At 39.0% G+C, this 21026-nt stretch overlaps 1 protein-coding gene across 1 annotated transcript; it reads left to right on the top strand.

Moving 5' to 3' along the window:
* Positions 1-1274: 1274 nt before the first annotated feature.
* Positions 1275-19065, top strand: gng13b (guanine nucleotide binding protein (G protein), gamma 13b). The gene is made up of 3 exons (XM_018698694.2): positions 1275-1922; positions 12859-12985; positions 14969-19065. Exons 2-3 carry the CDS (start codon positions 12888-12890, stop codon positions 15072-15074), a joined length of 204 nt encoding a protein of 67 aa, XP_018554210.1. The 5' UTR covers positions 1275-1922; positions 12859-12887; the 3' UTR covers positions 15075-19065.
* The last annotated feature ends 1961 nt before the right edge of the window (positions 19066-21026 follow it).

The following is a 21026-nucleotide window of genomic DNA, read 5'->3' as shown; positions in this document are numbered from 1 at the left end:
TCTGCAGGTTCCTTTATTCATCCACGGCAGCTATTACAACTCATGTTATCTATCTGTTTGTCACAAACAAACTGCCATCAGTGCTGTTGTTGAAAACTGCTTTCAACACATCCACTTCAGCCAACACCATCGTCTCTCAGTTTATGCACTTGAAATAACATGAATATCTTTCAGGACTTCCACCTTAACTGACACTTCCAGCTCTTTTCAATGTTTGAGCTTCCACTGAATCTTCATTTCTTTGCAGCACCTGATGCTACAACGTCATGCAATGTTGATGTTTAAAATGACATTTAATCTTTGTTAAGTTATTACAATTAAATCCACATTTCAGTTTCATTCAGTGTTTACACTCCAACTGACACTTGAACTTCATTCAGTAATTGCACTTTATCTGACCCTTCATGTCAGGATTTCAGCTATTTCTGGGGTTTCAGCTGTGAATGTTGAGCAGCTGCCATCCATTCTTCCATGTGCAGTTTTTGAATCAAGCATTTCCCCTCTCAACAGGACAACTGAAAAGATGAAAATGAATGACCTGTGTGCTGCTGGAGATGAAAAGTGCATTTGCATGTGTTTGCATTGAAATTTCAATAGAAAACAAAATCATTATGCACCATACAGGCTGAACCAGTGACACCTGATATTATGTGAACCCTTTCACGGTTCTAGAAACTCTCTACCAAATGGTTGTGTTAAAAGTGTACTCAACACTCGTAGATTTTCTTCATTACATTGAAATAGAGGATGTTTATTACAAATGTTTTTATTGACAAGATGAATACATAAAAAAACACATCTAAAAACAACAAAAAGTCTTATGGTAGAGGGTGATAGAGCAGTTTGCATTAAACAAATAAACAAAGATAAAACCTCTCAAAATGTGTTCTAACAAATGCTTGACAAGGTCATTATAGACTTAATGTAATTCAGACGTTATATAGACATATATATATAAACAAACTGGTTATAAACTGTACACATGACATGTATAATCAATCACTCAATCAATCAATCAACAAGCTTCAGCTCTTCCCCTGTGGTCTCTCAGCCCCAATGCAGTATTTCTCGTATGTGCAATAAAACAGACCCAAATATGTTTTTTCCCCTCAGCTGGAACCTAAATCTGCCTTTTGCAGATGGAGCTATAAGTGGCCATATTAGGGCAGAAATCCAGAGTCTGGCAATGGGGGCGAAAAAGGGTCCACACATCCACACACACACAGAGAGAGAGAGAGAGAGAGAGAGAGAAAGTGAGGACAGGTTGAAGTCTTTGCTTCCTTGACTATGGTGCTGTGGTACCTGCTTAAACACCCCCCTCACTCCGCCTCGCTTGGTCAACTCTCTAAACGCACCCTCAGAGAGCTCTCTCTCTCTCTCTCTCTCTGTCTCTCTCTCTCCATACGCGCGCGCACACACACACACACACACACACACACATGCACGCACGCACGGGCGCTCATATAGGAGGATCCCAACAGAGAAGCGGCCAGTGAATAGCAGAGCGGAGCGCTCACCGGACCAAGCTAGTTAAGTTGTCCGCTTCGTGATTTCTGCCCCCACCTCCCACCCCTTCATTCACGGGCAGCTTCAGCAGCTACAACAAACCGGACTACCGGGCTCACCGCCGGTTAAGAAGAGTCCTCTCCAGCGCTCCAGACAGTCTCAGACTGGTCGTCATCGTCTGTTTTACTCCGGAGACTGCGGATTTTATCCTTGATCTTTTCCAGTGGATGCCGAGAGTGCTCACCGCCTCCCTGAGATAAACAAAGTCTATGGACATTAAGTCTGCTGTTATCTGTTGTACAGCTGGGTAATAAAATCCTCTGTCCGTGTCCAGCTGTCTTCTCTGCCCTCCCTCCGGTTTAACTGCACCGGTCAGACTTGGAAAGAGCAACAGCCTCCAGCGGCACATCAGTGAGGTAAGAGATGCGACTGTCTCCGTTAGCCACATTATACAATTACAGTCATTCAAGGTGCATGTTGTGCCAACACAGTGGGGTCTTTATTAGCATATTACAGGCCTTTCTGCAGCAAAAAAGAGTTTGCATAATATACAGTGCGGGGTTGCTCGATGCCAGTTATTAGAGGCAAAAACGATCAGTAGTTTATTTTAATTTAATTGTACTTCCCATAGTGTAACAATCTAGGTGGACGATTTCCCGCCTCCAGCTCCCCAGCACACACACCTCAAAACCGGACCATGTGGAACCCACGAATATTACATAAAACTTACATTTCTCCTCTGCACTTCCTCCCCCTCTTTTTTCTCTCGTCTCTTTCTCTGGCCTCGCCTGACCCCGTTTTAAGGGGAGACTCTGCTTGTAGACTGTGGCTCGTTTTTAAAGACAGGGAGGTACATCTGTAAAATGAGTAAAACTCTGTCAAGGCTCAAATGTAAAGCCCTGTTTCTTGGCAATATTAAACAGTACATTATTGATGGCTACATTGTTTATGTGGTGTCACAAATGAGACAAAACTGATTTAACAGATTTAAATAGGTGATATGACCACAAAATAGTTCATTGCCTCTTTGTGGCTGTGTTGTGTGTCATTGGTGTTGTTCTCCATCCATTTGCACCTCTTTGTGTTTGTTCTACATCTCTTTGTTAGCGCTGTACATCTCTTTGTAGTCATTTAGCTTCTCTCTGTGGTTGTTTTGCATTTCTTTGTAGTTGATTTTTTCTCTTTGTTGTCATTTTGTGTCTCTTTGTGGCTGTTTTGTGTCTCTTTGTAACTGCTGTGTGTCTCCTTGTAGCCATTGTTTCTCTGTGCTCACCTGAGTGACTTTCCAACAAGAAACACTAACAGTCACTTCACACACACAGACTCTAGTCCAGGGACCCCTGAGCCTGTACATCATAGGAAAATTCAGTAATCAATCCCTGACTCCGGTGTGGGTCCCCAGTCAGATTACACCTCACCATCCCCGCCCTTAGCTCTGTTACCTTTTCGCACCTGTGGGACCTACACACACCCACAGACACGGTGAGGGACGAGCACACTCAGAACTGTGATTGAGCTCCTTACAATGAGGGAGCAGTGGAGGCAGGTACATAATAGTTGACCTTAGTGTGTCCGGACACATGCAAACATTTATTCCATCCAGTCCAGTTCAGGCCTCTATTGATCAGATCTGATCGACTGGACATTTCCCCTTGCAGCCAGGGCCGTGCTGGTGTGGCATCAGCTGGACTGGTCCCGGTGGCTTAAGAGCTCATTGAAGTGCCAAACAGATCGCCCGGTTGTAAAAGCTCAAACATCGTCTGTCAGCGTCTGGCATTTATTATCCTCAGCAACATCTCCTCCTCAGTTTAACAGCAAGGCGCCTCTTCTTTCTTTCTTAGTCTCCACTCTCAGCTGGTCAGAGGAGCTCTGCCTGTTCCTTTCTATTTTTAGTCACTATTTACAATGCAGTAGCTATAGCGGCAAGAAGAGTCCCTCACTCTGTTTCCTTTCATCTGTCTCTCTACCTCCTGTTTATCCTTCTCTGTCTTATCTTCTTTTTTTTTAATCTTTACCTCTTTCACTCACTCTCACCTGTCCATGCCGCTTTCACCTTTGGTTTACCAGTATAACCTTCAGCTATCATCTCAGGAGGCAGATAGAACAGTTCAACACATTAAACACTGGTAGCAGCTCACCTCACACTGCCACCTGCTCCACTGACAAGCACACACACAAGCACACATACGGTACATTACTGTTAGAGCCTGGCAAGACAGCGGAGGAGACAGGGGGTAGAGGTTAATCTCTGGATGCTTTTGACCCAAATCACCATGCGACCTACATACCCTCCCCTAAAACAACCACCCCACTTTTCCCTCCACGCACCCACCCAAACATATCTTTAAAAAGCACCACACAAATACACAACAGCCTTTTGGATGCTGAGCCACACTTTGACTGAACAACAGGCCCAAACCCCTGTGAGTTGTTAATTACTTGTAATAAAATATGCCAAGCTGCTGGACTCAGCATAAATGTCATTTAAGTAGAGAGAAAGAAAATATTTGATTAGAAGCTCTCAAAAACATTATGTTAATAAAGAAAATGTAATTAACTTCGACAACTTTTATGATACTTGAGCGTAATCTTGAGGCAAACCTGACCTCTCTTCATGGAAAGTGTCCCAGTTTAGACTTACAGCTCCATTTCCACCGCAGTAACCACTGCATACACACCCAAACCTCACCCAAACACCACACACTGCTGTCCTGAACTCTCTACAAATAACTATTACACTGACACTGAGGCTGGAACTGAATTAGATTAGTTTTGATCACACATCACATTACAGTACCTTTTACTGCTCTGGTTTATAGGTAATGATGTACCAAGTTTACATCAGTAAATTATTAATATTACTGAAAAAATGAGACCACTGCCATGAAGACTGGAAGCTTCCATTGCTTCTACACTAACTGTGTTTAATAATCAGTTTTTGGCTCTAGGTCAGGTTTTATGGTGAATCTGCTGGAAAGCACGGGGCACTGTTGTTTCAGTGCAAACACAGACACAGCCTGATTAATTTCTACAGTGATTCAGCAGCTCAGTTGAGGAATGCACATAACACAGTACACTATGATCCAGAAAAACAACAATCCTTTAACTTTTTAGCCATGCTAGCAGCTGGCTTTAGGTATGGCTATGTCTCTCTGTTGGTTGATTGGTACACCACTTTGGTGCAGACTAAATATCTCAAGAATTAATGGATGGATTGCCATTAAATTCAGAATGGACATTCAAGGTTCCCAGACGATGAGTCCTTGTAACCATGGTGATTTTTCCTCTAGTGTCATTCTAGTGATTTTATTGAAATGATAGTGAGATGGTGAACATGGTAAACATTACACCTGTTTAATATCAACATGTTAGCATGCTGATGTTAGCATTTAGCTCAAAACACTGATGAGCTCAATTCAAGTAGGCAGACATTCAAACTCACAGTTACAGTGTTGTAACTGTGTCTGTTATTCATTGTCCCCATTTGTTGTGAGTACAGTGAATCAAGGACTTTATCCTCCAAGCATAAATCGATTTTATGCCACTTATCTGGGTCAACTTTGCGGTGGCATTGGGCTAAACAAAGATATTCTCCATCTGCCAGGTTTTTGTGCAGAGGCGAGTGATGGTCCTATACAATGCCCACATAACTGATCTTCCTGTTGATCAATGCTCCAGTTTACCCAGTGGACCCAAACAGGCAGGTTCTTTCATGATTCTGACCAGCCTGTTTACTGCTGAGTGTACATTTAACATACATGTGTTGCCTGTATACAGCAAAAAACGATAGCAGTGTGTTTCTATACGTTGTTTTGATGTCCAGGTAGCTAGGTCTTGTGAACAAGATCACAAAATTGTTTGACTCCCTCACTTGGGACAATAGTTTGTTTGCAAACTGAAGGGGGCAAATAACTGTTTTCTGAAAGTGCCCATGGCCTCAGATTTGAAGGTGCTGACTCTCTATTTCACGCTTGACTGCAAACTGCCGTGTACGTGCAGAAGGTCACGGTTCAATGAAACCAGCAGAACTACATCATCAGCAAAAAAACAAAACAAAACAAAAAAAAACAAACAAACAAAAAAACACTTTAAACTGTGGGAATTACTCAACAATAACAACCAGTCAGGTTGATTTTTAAATATAAACTTAACTGATGCAATCAAGATCATTTCTGCTGTGTATCTCTGTAAATCTACATGTCCAGAGAACACATTAACATGGAAGTCAAAAGCCAGCAGGCTAAAGCCAACACACATCCTTACCACATCCTGTGTGCACAAAAAGCAAAGCTTTTAGTTTCTTTTAATGGCATATAGTGGAATGCCAGATACTTGTGTCATGTTTATCCTCCTCAGTACAGTGAGAGAACCTCTGAGGAAGCCAAGGTCTTCCCCATGATACTAAGCAGACAGGGCTTTATGAGATTGTTTTATGGTCATTTTATCAAGGGATCGCAATAAATTTGTCATTGATATATATTGGTGTTTTAATATCCTTCACTAGCACCTTTATATATGACTGCTAGTTTAGGAATAATGTGTCATTTTGGATGGTTTCATCACGAAGAACTACAACTGACAAGCTTCTGGCTGGGCAGATAGAGAGAGAGAGAGAGAGAGAGAGAGAGAGAGAGAGAGGGAGGGAGAAAGGTTGCTAATGTGTGGAGTAATGGATTAACTGTTTGAAATTTTTCAAAATGGACCGGGAGCACTTAGTGAGGAGTCATCTTTGGAAGACAGCAGGAGGCAGGAGACATAAAACAGATATCAGAGCAATGAAAGGAAGAAAGTAAGGATGCAGCTAAGGGGAAACCGGCCTGCCTCAACTCATCTTTTTGATTTAAACCTCGCACAGGAAGACACATGGTAGAGCCTTTTCATGACTTACTATTTTTATCAGTGAAGTGTTTACATTGTGTGTTGTCTAATGTTTGCTCAGGTGTTAATTAGCTCGTAGCAGAGATGTAGAAGATAAACAGAGGGAGGCATACTGTACAGTATGCACATGGGTGGGTATAGAGCAAACGACAGTATTTTGAGAAGAAGGGGGAGACAATAAAATAGAGAAGGTAAATGATGGGGAGTAAAGAGAATGGGGAGAAGGTATAGTTGATAGATAAGTGAGAGGAGAAAAAGGAAGGACACCATTGCTGAAAAACATAACTTTCAAAAATTTAACTTGTATATTAACTACATATACCTACTTCTTAAGGTCCAATATTGTAATTACAGTAGTATAATTACACAATTAATATCATCTGTTTGTTAATAATGTCATTTTTTTGTTTCTTTTTGAAAGCTTTTATGAAAATTTTACATTTTGACTTGGATCTGGATTTACATTACCTTAACACTAGTTTTATAGGAGACTCTGTTTCCACATGCTTGTACAGTATAATGAGAACTGGATAAAATGGTAAAAGATCACCCATTCCCAAGAAAATCATTCACTGGGCTCATAAGTAAAAAGGTTCTTCAGGCTTCTGACCACAGATGTTTTGGTCATTTTTCTGGACACTCAGAACATGCAACCCCATCCCATACAAATTCAGTTTTTATAATTTCCAACAACAAATATGTTTTGAAGGAATTGTAATGTAAAAAGAAAGATGAAAATTTTTAACCAATGCATCTTGGAAGTTGCAAAATGTTGACACTGAATATATGATCAAAGCATTTCACAGCATATTTCATTTCCATCCTTGAATTTTATTGTAATTTTCAAAACAATGGGTTCTCCATTTCTGACAGTAGTAGAAAAAAGCAGACTTCTCATTTCTAGCTGGGAGCAGTCGATTCTGTTGTCTGAAATGTAGCAGAATTTGTCTGCTGCAATACGCTAATTAAGCTAATGTTAACTTCATAAAGAGGTTTATAATTGTCTCCAGCTGCCTTTTAATGTTCGATGTACAAGAACCCTTTTAAGGGGTCTTAAATATACCGTTAATGGCTGCTATCTTGTGCTGAAAGACTGAAACTACAGCTGCTGTTACATAGTATTAAATCAATATAGTTGATTCACACAGTGTGTTTTTAGAGCATTTTCTGGCAAGTATGCAGTGATTTCTAGCTGCGAACAGTGTCCCATCACCCACCACCTAGGGCCAGTCTACCCCAAAACTTGGTACAGCCCTCTTTCAGAGAGATAGAGACAGAGACAGAAGAAGAATGGAAAAAAGGCCCAAGATAAGACAATGAATTAGTAGAGAAAAAATGAAAAAGACAGCAGAGAAACAGAGACACCGGCAGAGAAGAAGCAAGAGAATGAGACAGGGAGGAAGGGAGGTAGATGCTGGGAAACAGATGACTAGAGTAGACAACTAGAAGTGAGAGTAGAAAGGAGGTAGAGAATGAAAATGGGGATGAAGGAGATGGTGAGTGATAGAGTTAGAAAGAGGAAACCATCCAATCCTCCTGTCGTCTCTGGAGGATGCTGCTGAAACCTGATCTCAGTCAGGAACTGCCCGTCGCCCTGTTTCTCTCTGTCTGTCTAATATTGGTAGGACACACACACACACACACACACACACACACACACACGCACACATTGTCTTGTGAATATTGCACCTGGTGTTTTCCTCAGACACACTAAAGGACACACATACACACACCGTACAAACTCATTTTACATTTTTCTCTTTGTCTTTCACACTGCCAGTCTTGATTTGACAGATTTGGATTTTTTGAACCACAGCCTTTTCTTGTCTCTCTTTTTGAATCACTTGTTATAAAGCAGTAATAGCAGTCATATGGGACACTGACATTCAAATAAAAACAGTTGTGTAGTTGAAATCAGCTAAACTTTAAAGGCTTTTAGATGTTCAGCCAGATAGTTGATTATATCCGACGCTCTATACACAATCTGAGGAGGGAAAAATCATTAACTGCCTGTTATCACTTGAAGTTGTTTAAATTTTGATGATCAGGTACATAAAATAATATTGTTCTTTTCATCCAAAGGCATAAACTGTAATTATTAATAGCAGTATTTGTTTATATGATACCTCTAATCATTTATGTCATGTTTCTGATATGGTGCTCATCTCACACTGGAGGCACTTGATACCAAAGGAATAGCTTGACATTGATATGACAGTGGAAAAACGCTCATTCACTTTCTTGACGAGAGATAGGTAAGAAGACTGATGTCTGTAGCAGATGGTTAGCTTAGCTTAGCTTAGCTTAGCATAAGGACTGGAAACAGCTAGCCTGGCTCTGCCCAAAGATATCCCCCAGCACCTCTAAAAGTCAATGTTAATTCACAATTTGAAAATAAATGAAACATAATCACAACAATATACCACATACATGTCATTTTTTACTCTTCAGGTTATGATACAAAGCTACAACTAGCATCTGGCTATCTTAGCATTATGGACAGACCCAGCAAGGCAAGCTATTGCTAATTTTTATGCTAATCTAAGCTAACTGGCAGCTGGCTGTAGCCTTATAGCTTCATATTTACTGTTCGAACATGATAGTGGTGTTGATATTCTCATTTAACACTTTGCAAGAAAGAGTGGAACATTACAAAGACTGTAGGGACATTATGTAAAATAAAAGCATAGATACAATACAAATAGAAGTAGAGAGTTTAAGAGCCATTTAAACATAAAAGTACAACCTATTGTCATTGTATTGCAATGGTTTATATTCATTAGCATCCTGACCATGCAGTGAAGTAGTTGTTCAGTTCAGAGCTGCTATTTTCAGCCTCAAAATACCCCCTCACTCACTAAACTGTCATAAAGAACAATTGCATAATATCAAGTATTATTTAATGTCCCTTAAAAATACCATTGTTGTTTCTGTGTTGAAGCACCTCAGTGAGATCAATTCTGAGTGCAGACTAGACAAGCACTCGGCTCACCCGAATCCTCAAATGACTCACACAGCCACGCACACACACAAGGGTACACAAACACAAGTACACACACAAGAGGGGAAGAGTATTATTGAGAGAGTATAGTGGACACACAGCGTGGGTGGGGAGTGCAAGAGAGCAGGAGGGAGGAACACAAAGAAAAAGACGCAGTGGAAGAGAATGAAGACAACATTGCTTGAGAGTTGGCCACTGGCACTTTTTTGCCCTCAAATCCAGTTCAAATGATCAATCATTTGTATATAGAGATCTTGTAAAGTATTTTCTGTTCCTAACATATATGAGATACCAGTATACACTGGGGATGGCCATTTCACTAATCCTTCAAAACTAAATGTGTATGTGTGTCTGCATAGGCTAAAAAAGTTCTACATGTACTGTGTAGAATAGTTTGACATTTTGGGAAAAAAAAAACTTATTCAATTTCTTTTTGAGAGTAAGATGAGAAGATTGACACCACACTCATATCTGTGCATTGAGTAGCTAGAGTCAGGACACGTCTAGCCTTTAGCTTAGCATTAAGAAAAGGGGAAACAGCTAGCCAGGTCCTGTCTAAATAACTTAATATTCACCTGTCAATATCTCTAAAGTTTATGAATTTACACTATTCATCTTGTATGTAAAATCTGAACATTAACAGAAATGTAAAAATGGCAGTAGAGGTAGTTAAGTGTTGGATGTATATGACCACTGAGTCTACCTGATACGTCAGTGCAGTACTACCAGCTCTAGCGACTTTTGCTAGCTATGTTTGGGCAAGAAAGTACCTAATCTGGCAGCCTCATTGTAATGACAAGGAAGCTGAGCACAGTCACTGTACCCAGCTGTTGTTCACCAAGAAATAGTCCCAGTCAAGATACAACATGTTAATTAGTGAGTATAAGAGTTGGTGATAGGTGTATTTTTTCACTTAGGACAAAATCACGCTAGCTGCTTCTTCCTGTGTCCAGTCTTGATGGTAAGCTGAGTAAACCATGTTTCCAGCTCCATACAATACTTTGGGTGATATAAATATCCCTGTCACTTGTGGAAAGAAAGAGTGTGAAGAAGAAGGAAAGAAAGAAAGAAAGAAAGAAATCAATTTAAATCAGCAATGAGCATTTTAAGATACTGAAAGGATATTGAGAATCATCTCTGTTGCTGAATTCACTTTACAGCTAACCTGGATACCACAGTGGATTTATATAGCAGTGCAGCCCTGCAGTTAGCTGTAGCTAGCAATGACTTTGACCTGGTTACATGTGTCTTTCTTCCTCTTGCCCAAGGTTGTAGTGTACTAGAAGGCTGCAGTAATAACCTTATATAACTGCACATCATGATTTTAGTTTTCACAATTCCTAATTCTATAACATTACCATTTAAAAAGTATAGAAGTCTTACATTTAGCACAAAATAACAGTGAAAGTAAAAGAACAAAAACATTTCAATACTGCTACCACAGAAACGTCATTTATTTTCTCAGCTATACACATACTAAACAGTATACGTAATTTATATGATACAGTTGAATCTCCTGTACATTTTGTTTTACAGTACTTAATATTCAACTTTAATTACAGATAATATAATATGACATGATAAAATGTCAGATTGTGTCTCCATAGGATGGATTTTGTCTTCAGCTAATTGTGTTTCCTCCTACTAACTTGCAGTGCGAACGAAATGGATATGACCTGTTAAAGTGGATATTACCAATGCTTTAATCCCTACAGGTTGTAGAAAGGGAGAACTGATCATATTATGCTGCGTGGGTGGCTCAGATTTTGCAGTTGCATATAGTTTTAGAACCTTTGTGTAAGATTTATATGGAAAATAATCTTCAGAAGATCAGAGAGGTGCCAGTGTCATATACAAAACCTGTGCTGACGAAAAGAGGAGGGTATTTCCTATACATAGTAAAATGTATCAAGTAACTTAATATTACTCAAGTCAATACTAATAATATCTTATGCAGTTTGTTCAGGAGTAAATATACTAGCTAGTCTTCGCTTCTTCCTTGTAAACAGTCTTCCTGTCAGTCATGAGATTTTCAAGTGTCTATTTTATCCCTTATTTCACTGAGGCCATTAAATGGCAAGGGCCTGTTATGTGCTGAGTATACACACAGCCTCTTTTTAAGCATTACATGAAGCATGTCTGAACTGTAATGTTATGTACTCACAGAGCCTCTAAACAATGGGTGTTGAAGATAGGAAATTTAAGATTGTCTGTCCAAATATGAATTCCAAAGTCTAAGTGGGCTTCATTGCTTTATCTTGATGCGCTTCACATGCCAGCCTAGGTGTCCAGTTGTGCCTCATATTAGATTAGTCCCACTACTCACCAAACCTCTCTACTTACATCAAAGGTTTGGAATGGTCCTCCAAAAAGAGAGCTGCTGAAATAACTGATTAAAAAAGGATGCCAGTCGTGACTTACAGTAGAATAGACTGGTAGAATAGAAACAAAAACCAATGACATAAGTGTGAAGGCCATTTTTTCCTCCCACTTCTTCTTGTCTCTTGTCTTCTTGTGCCTTCTTGACTGAACATACACTCATAATACACTATGGAATATATAAGATACTATGATATTTTAATTGCTTTTAGCTTACTGTTTCAACTGCTTATTCAGTAACTACATTTACCTATTTAACCACTTATCCAATACTTTTAGCTGTAGTGTTACTCCACCACTTTTAGCTAATTCAACTATTTATCCACAACTTTTAGGGTTTTTTGAGAATCTATTTATTCACAGCTTTTGCACCATTTATCCAATACCTTTAGCTAACTACCTTCACCAACAAGTTTATCATGGTTTATGATACTGCCTTGTACTGTTTTTTTGTTGTTGTTGTTTTTTTTAGATTTTTTTTTCTTTGGCTGTGTACAGTCCTTGATGCAGTGGGATGTGAAGGGGAAGGGGAGGGTTAAATGCTTATCTCACAGAGTGAAGTTTTTTGTTGAGACACCACTACATTTCAGAAACACACGCAAGGATCAGGGAAGGGGAGGGTTGAGTGTGATAGGAAGAAATGGGACGTAGCACAAGTACATGTTGTCCTTTCTCTTCTTTTTTGGTTTAGAAGCAAAACATTTTCTCCTTTCCCTCCAGTCAGGTATTGAATATCACCAACTCTCACTTCTCATACTACAGGTGGGAATATATAACAAATGGACCAAAGTTTGCACTGTTGGTTGGTTGAAAACTTAATTAAATGTGGAATATTCATCAAACTATTAAACTTTTCCTGTAGTGGACACATGCAGCCCAAAGGACACAAACAAAGCCAACAAATATATCCTGTGGTGTTAAGTGGTTTGCCAGTTTGGGCAGCACTTGGTTGTACTCTATGAATTTAACAGCCTCTATTCTCCCCTCCTGTAGGTGCGATTTCTAAGCAGCAGTAATAAATCAGATGTACTTTATCGTGTTCTTGCTGCAGGGCAGAGTTGTATATAACTCTATCCTCCTCCTGCTGTGTACAGGTAGAAAAGCCCTATATCAAGCTGCAGCCATGGATGAGATGGACCTGCCCCAGATGAAAAAGGAGGTGGAGAGCCTCAAGTACCAACTGGCCTTCAAACGAGAGAAGTCCTCCAAAACCGTGACTGAGTGAGTAGTTCATCTGCAATAGCTCTACAAACATCTATGCAGAGTTCAAGCCCCCAGAAGACAACTTTGCACAGAACAATAAGTACTTCTGTTGTCAAAAATAAAATACCCTTGTTTCTGCTAAATACATTAAGCAGACATAAAAATAAAAATAACATAAACATAAAAAACAAGTTAAGCACGGTATTATAAGTAACTGATGCAACAATCTCAACTCTAAGTCCACTTATTTGCTTGTTATGGAGCTTTTAGTGGTTTATTAAGTTACACACCAATATAGTTAATGCTACTTGCAAAAGACAAGAAGTATCTATTGTTGTTCCCTGTAATAAATACAATGATTAAATAAATGTAATGATTTTGGTTATGACAGCATTAGTCATTCCAGCACAATGATAAAACAGCAATACAACTTCATTAACCAAAGCTGCCTTGAAGGCTACTGTCATAGCCACAGGCACATCTAATCATTAAGCAAAGCTGCAGCCATCATTAAGTTCTGTACAGCACTCTCTTTGTCTGTCTAATGCTCTCACTGCAGTGCCAGTAGATTAAGGGCCAATCAAGGAAACTCTGAAGAAACACTTCATCTGAGGCTTCATCAGCGCCGCTAGAGCGGACTGTCTTTTGACTAGTGCTGTTTTTCATGTAGACTACCAGAGTATTAAGGGTCAGTGTTTTGAAACCCTGCTTGAAAGAATATAACAAAAACTATTGAAAAATAGAAGAAGCAGTGATGGAAAGTGTGCATTGTCAAGCAGGAGGACTGTTACTGAAGTTGAGCTGAGAGAATGTAACTTTTGAGGGAAGAAATAACATATCCCTCCCTCCTACAGATTAAAATTAAATTCTTCAGCAATAAAACATGCTTTTGTTCATTTTAGTATGATCAGGAATTTTTACTTATTGTAGTCTGAGCAGTAGTTTATAGCGGTTAATAGCAGGTAATGTTAGCAAAGGTTAGATAGCTGTGTTATGTGGCATTACTGAGTCAGCTTGCTGACACCATCATCTTTCCTTACATATACTACTGCCATGATGTGTTATGTAATGTGAATGGTTTTATCATAAAAGTAAAGCTAGTAAACACATAGCATTTATTTAAATGTTAATCTGTGACATGCTAAAACCTAGTGTAAGAGTAGCATGAAGTGTCATAGAATCTACAAACTGTTTCAGTATCAGTTACAAAACAATACTTATCTAAAGTTAGCTAACATTAGCTAAATTCATCTTTACATTTGCAAGAGGAAGAGGGTGTTATTGTTTCTTTTCAAAAGTTATCCATGTTAAAGAATTTTTAACTTTTTATTTCATATTTTGGGAAATAGACTTATTTGCTTTTCCTCAATTGCAAGACAGCAGGTTAGCTTAGCTTAGCATAAAGGTAATCAAGAATCACCAGCTAGCCTGTGTCTGTTTCTATCTAAAGTTAACTATTTAACATGTTATGTCTTGCTTGTTTGAAAAAAATGTGGAAGAAGTGGAAAAAAGTGTAAGAGCAATATATTATGGTTTTCTAGCTAGGCTCACTGTCTGTGCAGTGGCTTCATATTTGTTCTGCAGACATGAGAGTGGTTTTACACTTCTCATCCAACTCTTGCCAAGACAGTGAATAAACTTTTATTTCCCAAAATATTGAACAATCCTTTAATGCAAGTGGAAAAATTCACAATGAAGCTCAAAAAGTAAGAAGAAATTACTCATCTAATCATCACTGATGTAGACTGTGAATTGTTATTTAACAGTATCAAAGTTTATAGAGAACCATTAACATTTGTTCCTTTTAATGGATGTGATTTTAACTGCAGTAAAGTACACAAAAAGCTGCAGAAGTGGATATAACTACTAACTGCTGGTTGCTCAGATTCTCCCTCTCTTTCTTGCCTTGTATGGAAAAGAGGAAAGTGGATAGAGGATGCTTTGTGGTAAAAAACTCCCCCTGGAATTCAAAAAATGTCTCTCCCTGTTTCTTCCTCAAAGTTTGGTAAAGTGGATAGAGGATGGCGTCCCAGAGGATCCCTTCTTGAACCCGGAGCTGATGAAGAACAACCCATGGGTGGAGAAGGGAAAATGCATCCTTCTCTAGAGGAAACAATCCCACCCTGCCATGACCTTTCAACTTCAACCACGTTGACCAACACACACCTACAGATGACCCCCCTAAACCTGACCCCTCCCCCTGCCTGTGAAGGCCATGGCAGGACAGCGCCTCCTAACCTCTCACCGTGAATGTACAACAGCTGATATCCCCCAACCTCTCCCGAACACGCACCCCAACAAGGGCACAGAAACACCCACACACATACAGACACATACAGAGACACACACTCTCTCACATTGTCTCAAAACTTTGGGGCCACACATTCACTGCAAGTTTATTCCTGCCACGGCAAAACATCATTACTATGATATGGTGACAATGATAAATACTCCTACTACTATATGGATACATGACGATTTATTTATGCAGCTGCCAGTCACAAACTTCTCTCCTCTTTTGCTCTTCAGTCTGAGCATAGTGGTTTTTATTTCTTCCATTCATGATAAACTGATGAGCTGTAATTAACTGTAAAGTCAAATCCTCACTGCCACACTGGTTGTAGATCTGCTGGGAGAATTCTGCTCTTAGGTGAGATATAAACCATTTACTCTTACAAAATCATCACCATCATAAAACTAGAGCAAAGTTTTGTGACTTTTCAGATTGAAGGTTAATAGATTGTTCAAGCCTGTGGTTGACAAAATAATGACAATAAAATTTAGTTCTCATTAGAACTAAATTAGCCATAAAAACCTATAATGATTTTTAATTAAATGGAGACATTTTTAGTATATATGGTATACTTATACACCAAGTAGTTTCTTATGTTGGTTTACAGACTGTGGTTTTAATACTTTATTGAGTTAGAAATCAAGTTAGAAATCAGCCGTATGCAACACCTAGGACCTGCATGTCGAAGCCATTAAGACTCTTAGTGCATAATAATAATGTCTTCATATGTAGTTGCTTGCCTTAAGTAAACTATGATGCTTATTCTTCATCTATCCCCATTTACACATATAATCACAAATTTCTTGTATCTCGATTAAATCCAGATACAATTTAATACCATTTTGTTTGCACTTAGCAACATATGCTGCATGTGTCTCCAGAAGCCAGATCACAAATCTGATTGCAGTCTGTCTTGGTTTTCCCGCACTACTTGAAAATCAGGCTTGGCTCTAGTCCAGCTCAGAGGGTGGTGATAATACGCCTGAAGCTGAATCATATTTATGGATTACCTTCTGAGGTGGTTGGAGTGATCAGATTTCAATCCATCTTGAATGCTCTTTGGGATGCATTTCCGCAGAGCTTTTTTGATATTTGATAGCTGTCCATACAAGGCGCATGAAATGCCTGTGTATATGGTCTTTGTCTGCATTCAAGGCACTTCCCATTCAGCATAAGGACAGTTGTAATACATTATATGCCTATGCAGTAAGCCATTGCAACAGATGAGTTATCCCTACATCCAATTTTAAGTCTTTATAGGTTCCAATGGTGCATTCATTAATTATAAACATGTTAATTATTTACTACTTACACTACATTTGTAGTATGTTAACCACAAATTTAAGTGACAAATGTTAGACATGGTGAATTCCAAGGATTTGTCATATGGAAAAAAGTCCATTGTCTAAAGATGTCAGTATGCTTGAAACAAAAGTATCTGTAGCTGTTCCAAATGGCCACACTGGGTGAAAACCTGCCGTCAGGGAGAGGGGCAAGAAACGATGGGTTCACATGGGGATAATGACGCCACTTTCAGACAATATTTCCTCAAGGGCATTCACTGCGTTGAACTTGACTGTACACATGAGAAATGATGGAAGCAACATAAGACTGGAAAATGATCTTGAGAGAGAAGTTAAAACTGCTTTGTCTCTCATCTGGGGAAGTGGGCGAACTTACAGGCTTTGGAAAGTCATGAAAACACACCCCATTCCCATGGCAGAAAGATGTGGGGGGAGGGGGATTTCAGATGCTGTTCAAAAATCATAAAGTCACTTCATTTGAAGCATACTGACACCTTAACAAAATGTCTGAAACATTCACAAAACACTAACTTTACTGCCAGTGATCTCGACCGGACGACTGAAGCCTTTACATAGAAAAAAACAACATGCATGAAATCAAGAGTAGGTTACTACAGCAGCAAAATTTTCAGCTTTCAAAGCTATCCTGCTTGACTCACACGGTCATTGCTCTTTTGATTTTAAACAACTTGTAATGCATGATTATCAAATTTACATTCTGAAGAGAGAGATCTGCAACCAGTGTTGTTTTGCTTCAGTGTCATTAGGTCAGAGAGAGTCATAGCAGCTCTGTTTGTGTTGTCAGAGCAGAATGAGGCTCTGGGTCTCTGGAGGGGGTTGAGTTTTCTGTTCCTTCTCCTCCTTAGCTACAGACCTTAAGGCGACACACAAACACACTCAACATAAACACAAACCATACATACACATTGTCTCTCTCCACACATGTACAGACAGACCCCTTTAACTTATTAACTTATTGATCAAGACTTGGTTTATTTATTTATTTATTTATGATGAGACCTTTCTCTCACCTGTAGTTTTTGTTTCCTATGTCTGCACTCCCTCTTCCTCAACTTGAAAAAAAAAAAGACCAAAAAAAAAAAAAAAACTACACCTTGCCAGATCACCATCTACTACTGCCTTGTACACAGTTTCCTTAATATAAGAATGTAAATATGTGGCATGAGGTTTGAACATCACCACTGACCTCAGAACTGCCCTGTGTGTGTGCATGAGACTGTGTCACTGTGTGTTTGTGTGTGCATAGATTTAAAAAAAAGGTGCATAAATTTGGACATCAGGCTCCCATGTGGACTGTGATGCATACACACACACACACACACACACATACACACACACACACATGCAGCTGCATGACACACACAGGCAAGCCTGAGGCCATGTAGATCAACAAAACACACACACACACACACACACACACACACTGGTTAGTGAGAATGTGTATGAGGGGAGGAGTGGCAAGGATGTGGGATTCTGTAAATGACTTGGGGACAGGAGAGCCTCACATCATCTCAGTACTGTAATGAGTCTCATTATATACATTTTCCTCAAGATGACCCAGTTCCCTAAAGGCTACTCAGTGCTTGGAGGACTTTGTTCCTATTATATGTAACTGCAAATATTTCATTTCTTTTAGTTTGAACAATCATATGGTCGATTATGTGCTAATAAATGATTTATGTTGATTATGATTATTATTCTTGCTTGCACAAAAAGTAACTTGTAAAACATGTCTGACAGCCAGTTCATTTGGGATGTCTAGTAGAACCTTAAGCATAATTCAATGTAAACTCCAAATGGAGCCATTTTAGAAGTCCTATGGTTCAGTGAGAGCTATATATGCACTCTCCTTATTTTGAACATAATGTTTTCTTTGATTTTAACAGTGAAGGTGTTGATGTATGTCAGTTAAGGACATTATAGTTTTGTTTTAAAATATAGGCTAGTAATTTTGTAATAAATGCATGACAGAGGACTTTTAAAATGGCCTCCATGTTACAAAGAACAAACGTTTACATGACGTGTTTGTAGCTTTTCCTGTGCTGGGCTTAAGTTTATTCCTTCGACCAACATGATTTTTTGATTTAAAGGTTTAGTTCTCACACCACCACTGGGAAAGCTACAAATGCTGCCTCACAATGGCCCAAATCAAACTAAGAAGTACATGAGAGGATTCCTGATTCTGCCTGTCCCTGGTCTGTTTTTTTCTGTCTGGCTACTGTAACTTTACTTGTTTGGTTTGTTTTTATATAACCAGAACGTGCGTACGTATGTATGTTATTACTATTATAATGACAGCATAAAACCTTGTCTAAATATCTAGCAACATATTCCTTGTGAGAGTGCTTTGGAAAAATTATTATGCATCAGATCAAGTCCTAGTGTAAAGATGACAATGAGCAATAAATTAAAGATCATTTTTTATTGAATGTTTTACAAAAACAATTATCTTATTGAATAAAGTAGAAGATTTTTAGACAGCTTGGTTGTCTTTTTGATTTGTATGTACCTCTGCAAGTACCACACTCACTGAGCACTTTATTAGGAACCCTTGTACACCTGCTTATTCATGCAATTATGCAAACAGGATAATACATTACATTACACTGATGTGGCATCAGTGTAATGTATATAATCATACAGATGCAGGTCGGGAACTTCAGTTAATGTTCACATCAAACATCAGAATGGGGAAAAATGTGATCTAAGTGACTTTGACTGTGGAATGATTGTTGGTGCCAGATGGGCTGATTTGAGTATTGCAGCCACTGAACTGCAGTTCTGTGGCCTGAAGTACCTACTGGTTGGAGCTGATAGAAAGGCTATGGTAACTCAAGATAACCACTCTCTACAACTGTGATGAGCAGAAAAGCATCTCAGAATGCAATACACATCCAACTTTGAGGCAGATGTGCTACAACAGCAGAGGACCATGTCAGGTTCCACTCCTGAGCAGAGGCTGCAGTGGGCACAGGCTGGACAGCTGGAAAAAGACTGGAAAAATGTTGCCTGGTCTGATTAATCAGAATTTTTGCTTAGACATGCAGATGGTTGGTTTTAGACCTCTGATTTTATTTTGTCCGTTTTAATTTGATTTGAGTCGTTCCGGTGTTGTGCTTATTGAGCTGTAGGCGGCATTAAGAATGGGGATGGCATCTTCTAGTGCCAGAGCCAGAAATATAGCTACACTAATCAAAAATAGACAGACAGTGACAGAAACATTGCCACAAAAATGTCAACAGTTGTTGCTGTGATCAATACAGCAGTACAGGATATGAAGCTGACTTGTAGAAATAACAAAACTTTAAATGACAAATTTCTCAAACAAGATGGCAGTTAAATCTACGTGTCAGGGTGTAATAAGAGAGACAAAGAAAGAGAAAGGAAATGGTGCAGACAGCTGCACGTTTTACAATATACTCAAAGACAGTAGCTCTAGATGCAGGAATAAACCCAATGGGTGGGTAATAGTATCTCTCTTTTCTCTTTTCTCCATTTTAGACAATAGCAGCAGGCTAAATACACGTTCTTCAAAAAAAAAAAGGGGGGGGGGGGGTTAGTAATATGATGACCATCTTGCTAATTATCTATCATATATCAGACCAGGTATCCTGAAATAATTTTCTTTTCCACATTGAAGCAAGAGTGCTAGCCTTCAAAACCTTTTAGCATCTCATTCTATGGCTTTCATTTTTGTGGTTTGGTTTAGCCTTTCAGAGTAGCTAGAAAGGGGACTCATTAAAGACAGCAGTGCCAAAGACACACTTGGAAATCCCTTATTAAATCTCAAAGAAATAAACTTGAGTAAAATATCAGTGTTTGTGATATTCACAAGATATTAGCATTAGTGGTCATAGGCAAGGCAAGTCTGTTTATATAGCACCATCAGATAGTTCATAACAGGTGCTTCACGGTGGCATAGAAACTTTAAAATTAAGAAAACATTAAAATTGCATTTAATTTTTGCATAGAAAGTCTGCTGGCTGTCTAGCTCACCAAATAAATACCTTTGGTGGTTGGCAGTCATGAAACAGCTATTTTCAGTCAATTGCTTGTTAGCCTTCAAATTCTTAGCACCTTCCTGCCTCTCTCTTTTTTTCAGTCTTTTCTTAGCCAGAAGAACTGTTCTTTGGCTCTGACCATTAGGTTTTAATTTGAGTATTTAAAGCTTTTAGCTTCTGAGAGAAGTTCTGCTTCTGGGATATGTTGGCGAATCTACATACTAATCTCATGTGGGCTAGAAAGGTTTCTGGTGAAAGTTGGTAGTTTTTTCTTCACAGCTACTATTTACAACATCTCCTGTCTGAATAAATACTCAGAAACCCCCAACAAGTGACAAACAAACAAAAAACTTCTTAAAATATCAATGTTAGTGATATTAATGACCATATTAGCATTAAGAGTCTTTTCTGGAAAGTCAGCTGGCCATTTAGCTTAACTA

The sequence above is a fragment of the Lates calcarifer genome, linkage group LG11, assembly GCF_001640805.2.
Source record: "Lates calcarifer isolate ASB-BC8 linkage group LG11, TLL_Latcal_v3, whole genome shotgun sequence".
NCBI lineage: Eukaryota > Metazoa > Chordata > Actinopteri > Centropomidae > Lates > Lates calcarifer.
The sequence above is the reverse complement of the archived record's forward strand: the minus strand, read 5'-3'. Positions and strand labels throughout refer to the sequence as shown.

Coding starts and splice junctions, on each gene's coding strand:
- gng13b (XM_018698694.2), top strand. CDS start 12,888: ATGGATGAGATGGACCTGCCCCAGATGAAAAAGGAGGTGGAGAGCCTC. Junction 12,986..14,968: donor TCCTCCAAAACCGTGACTGA/GTGAGTAGTTCA, acceptor TCTTCCTCAAAG/TTTGGTAAAGTGGATAGAGG.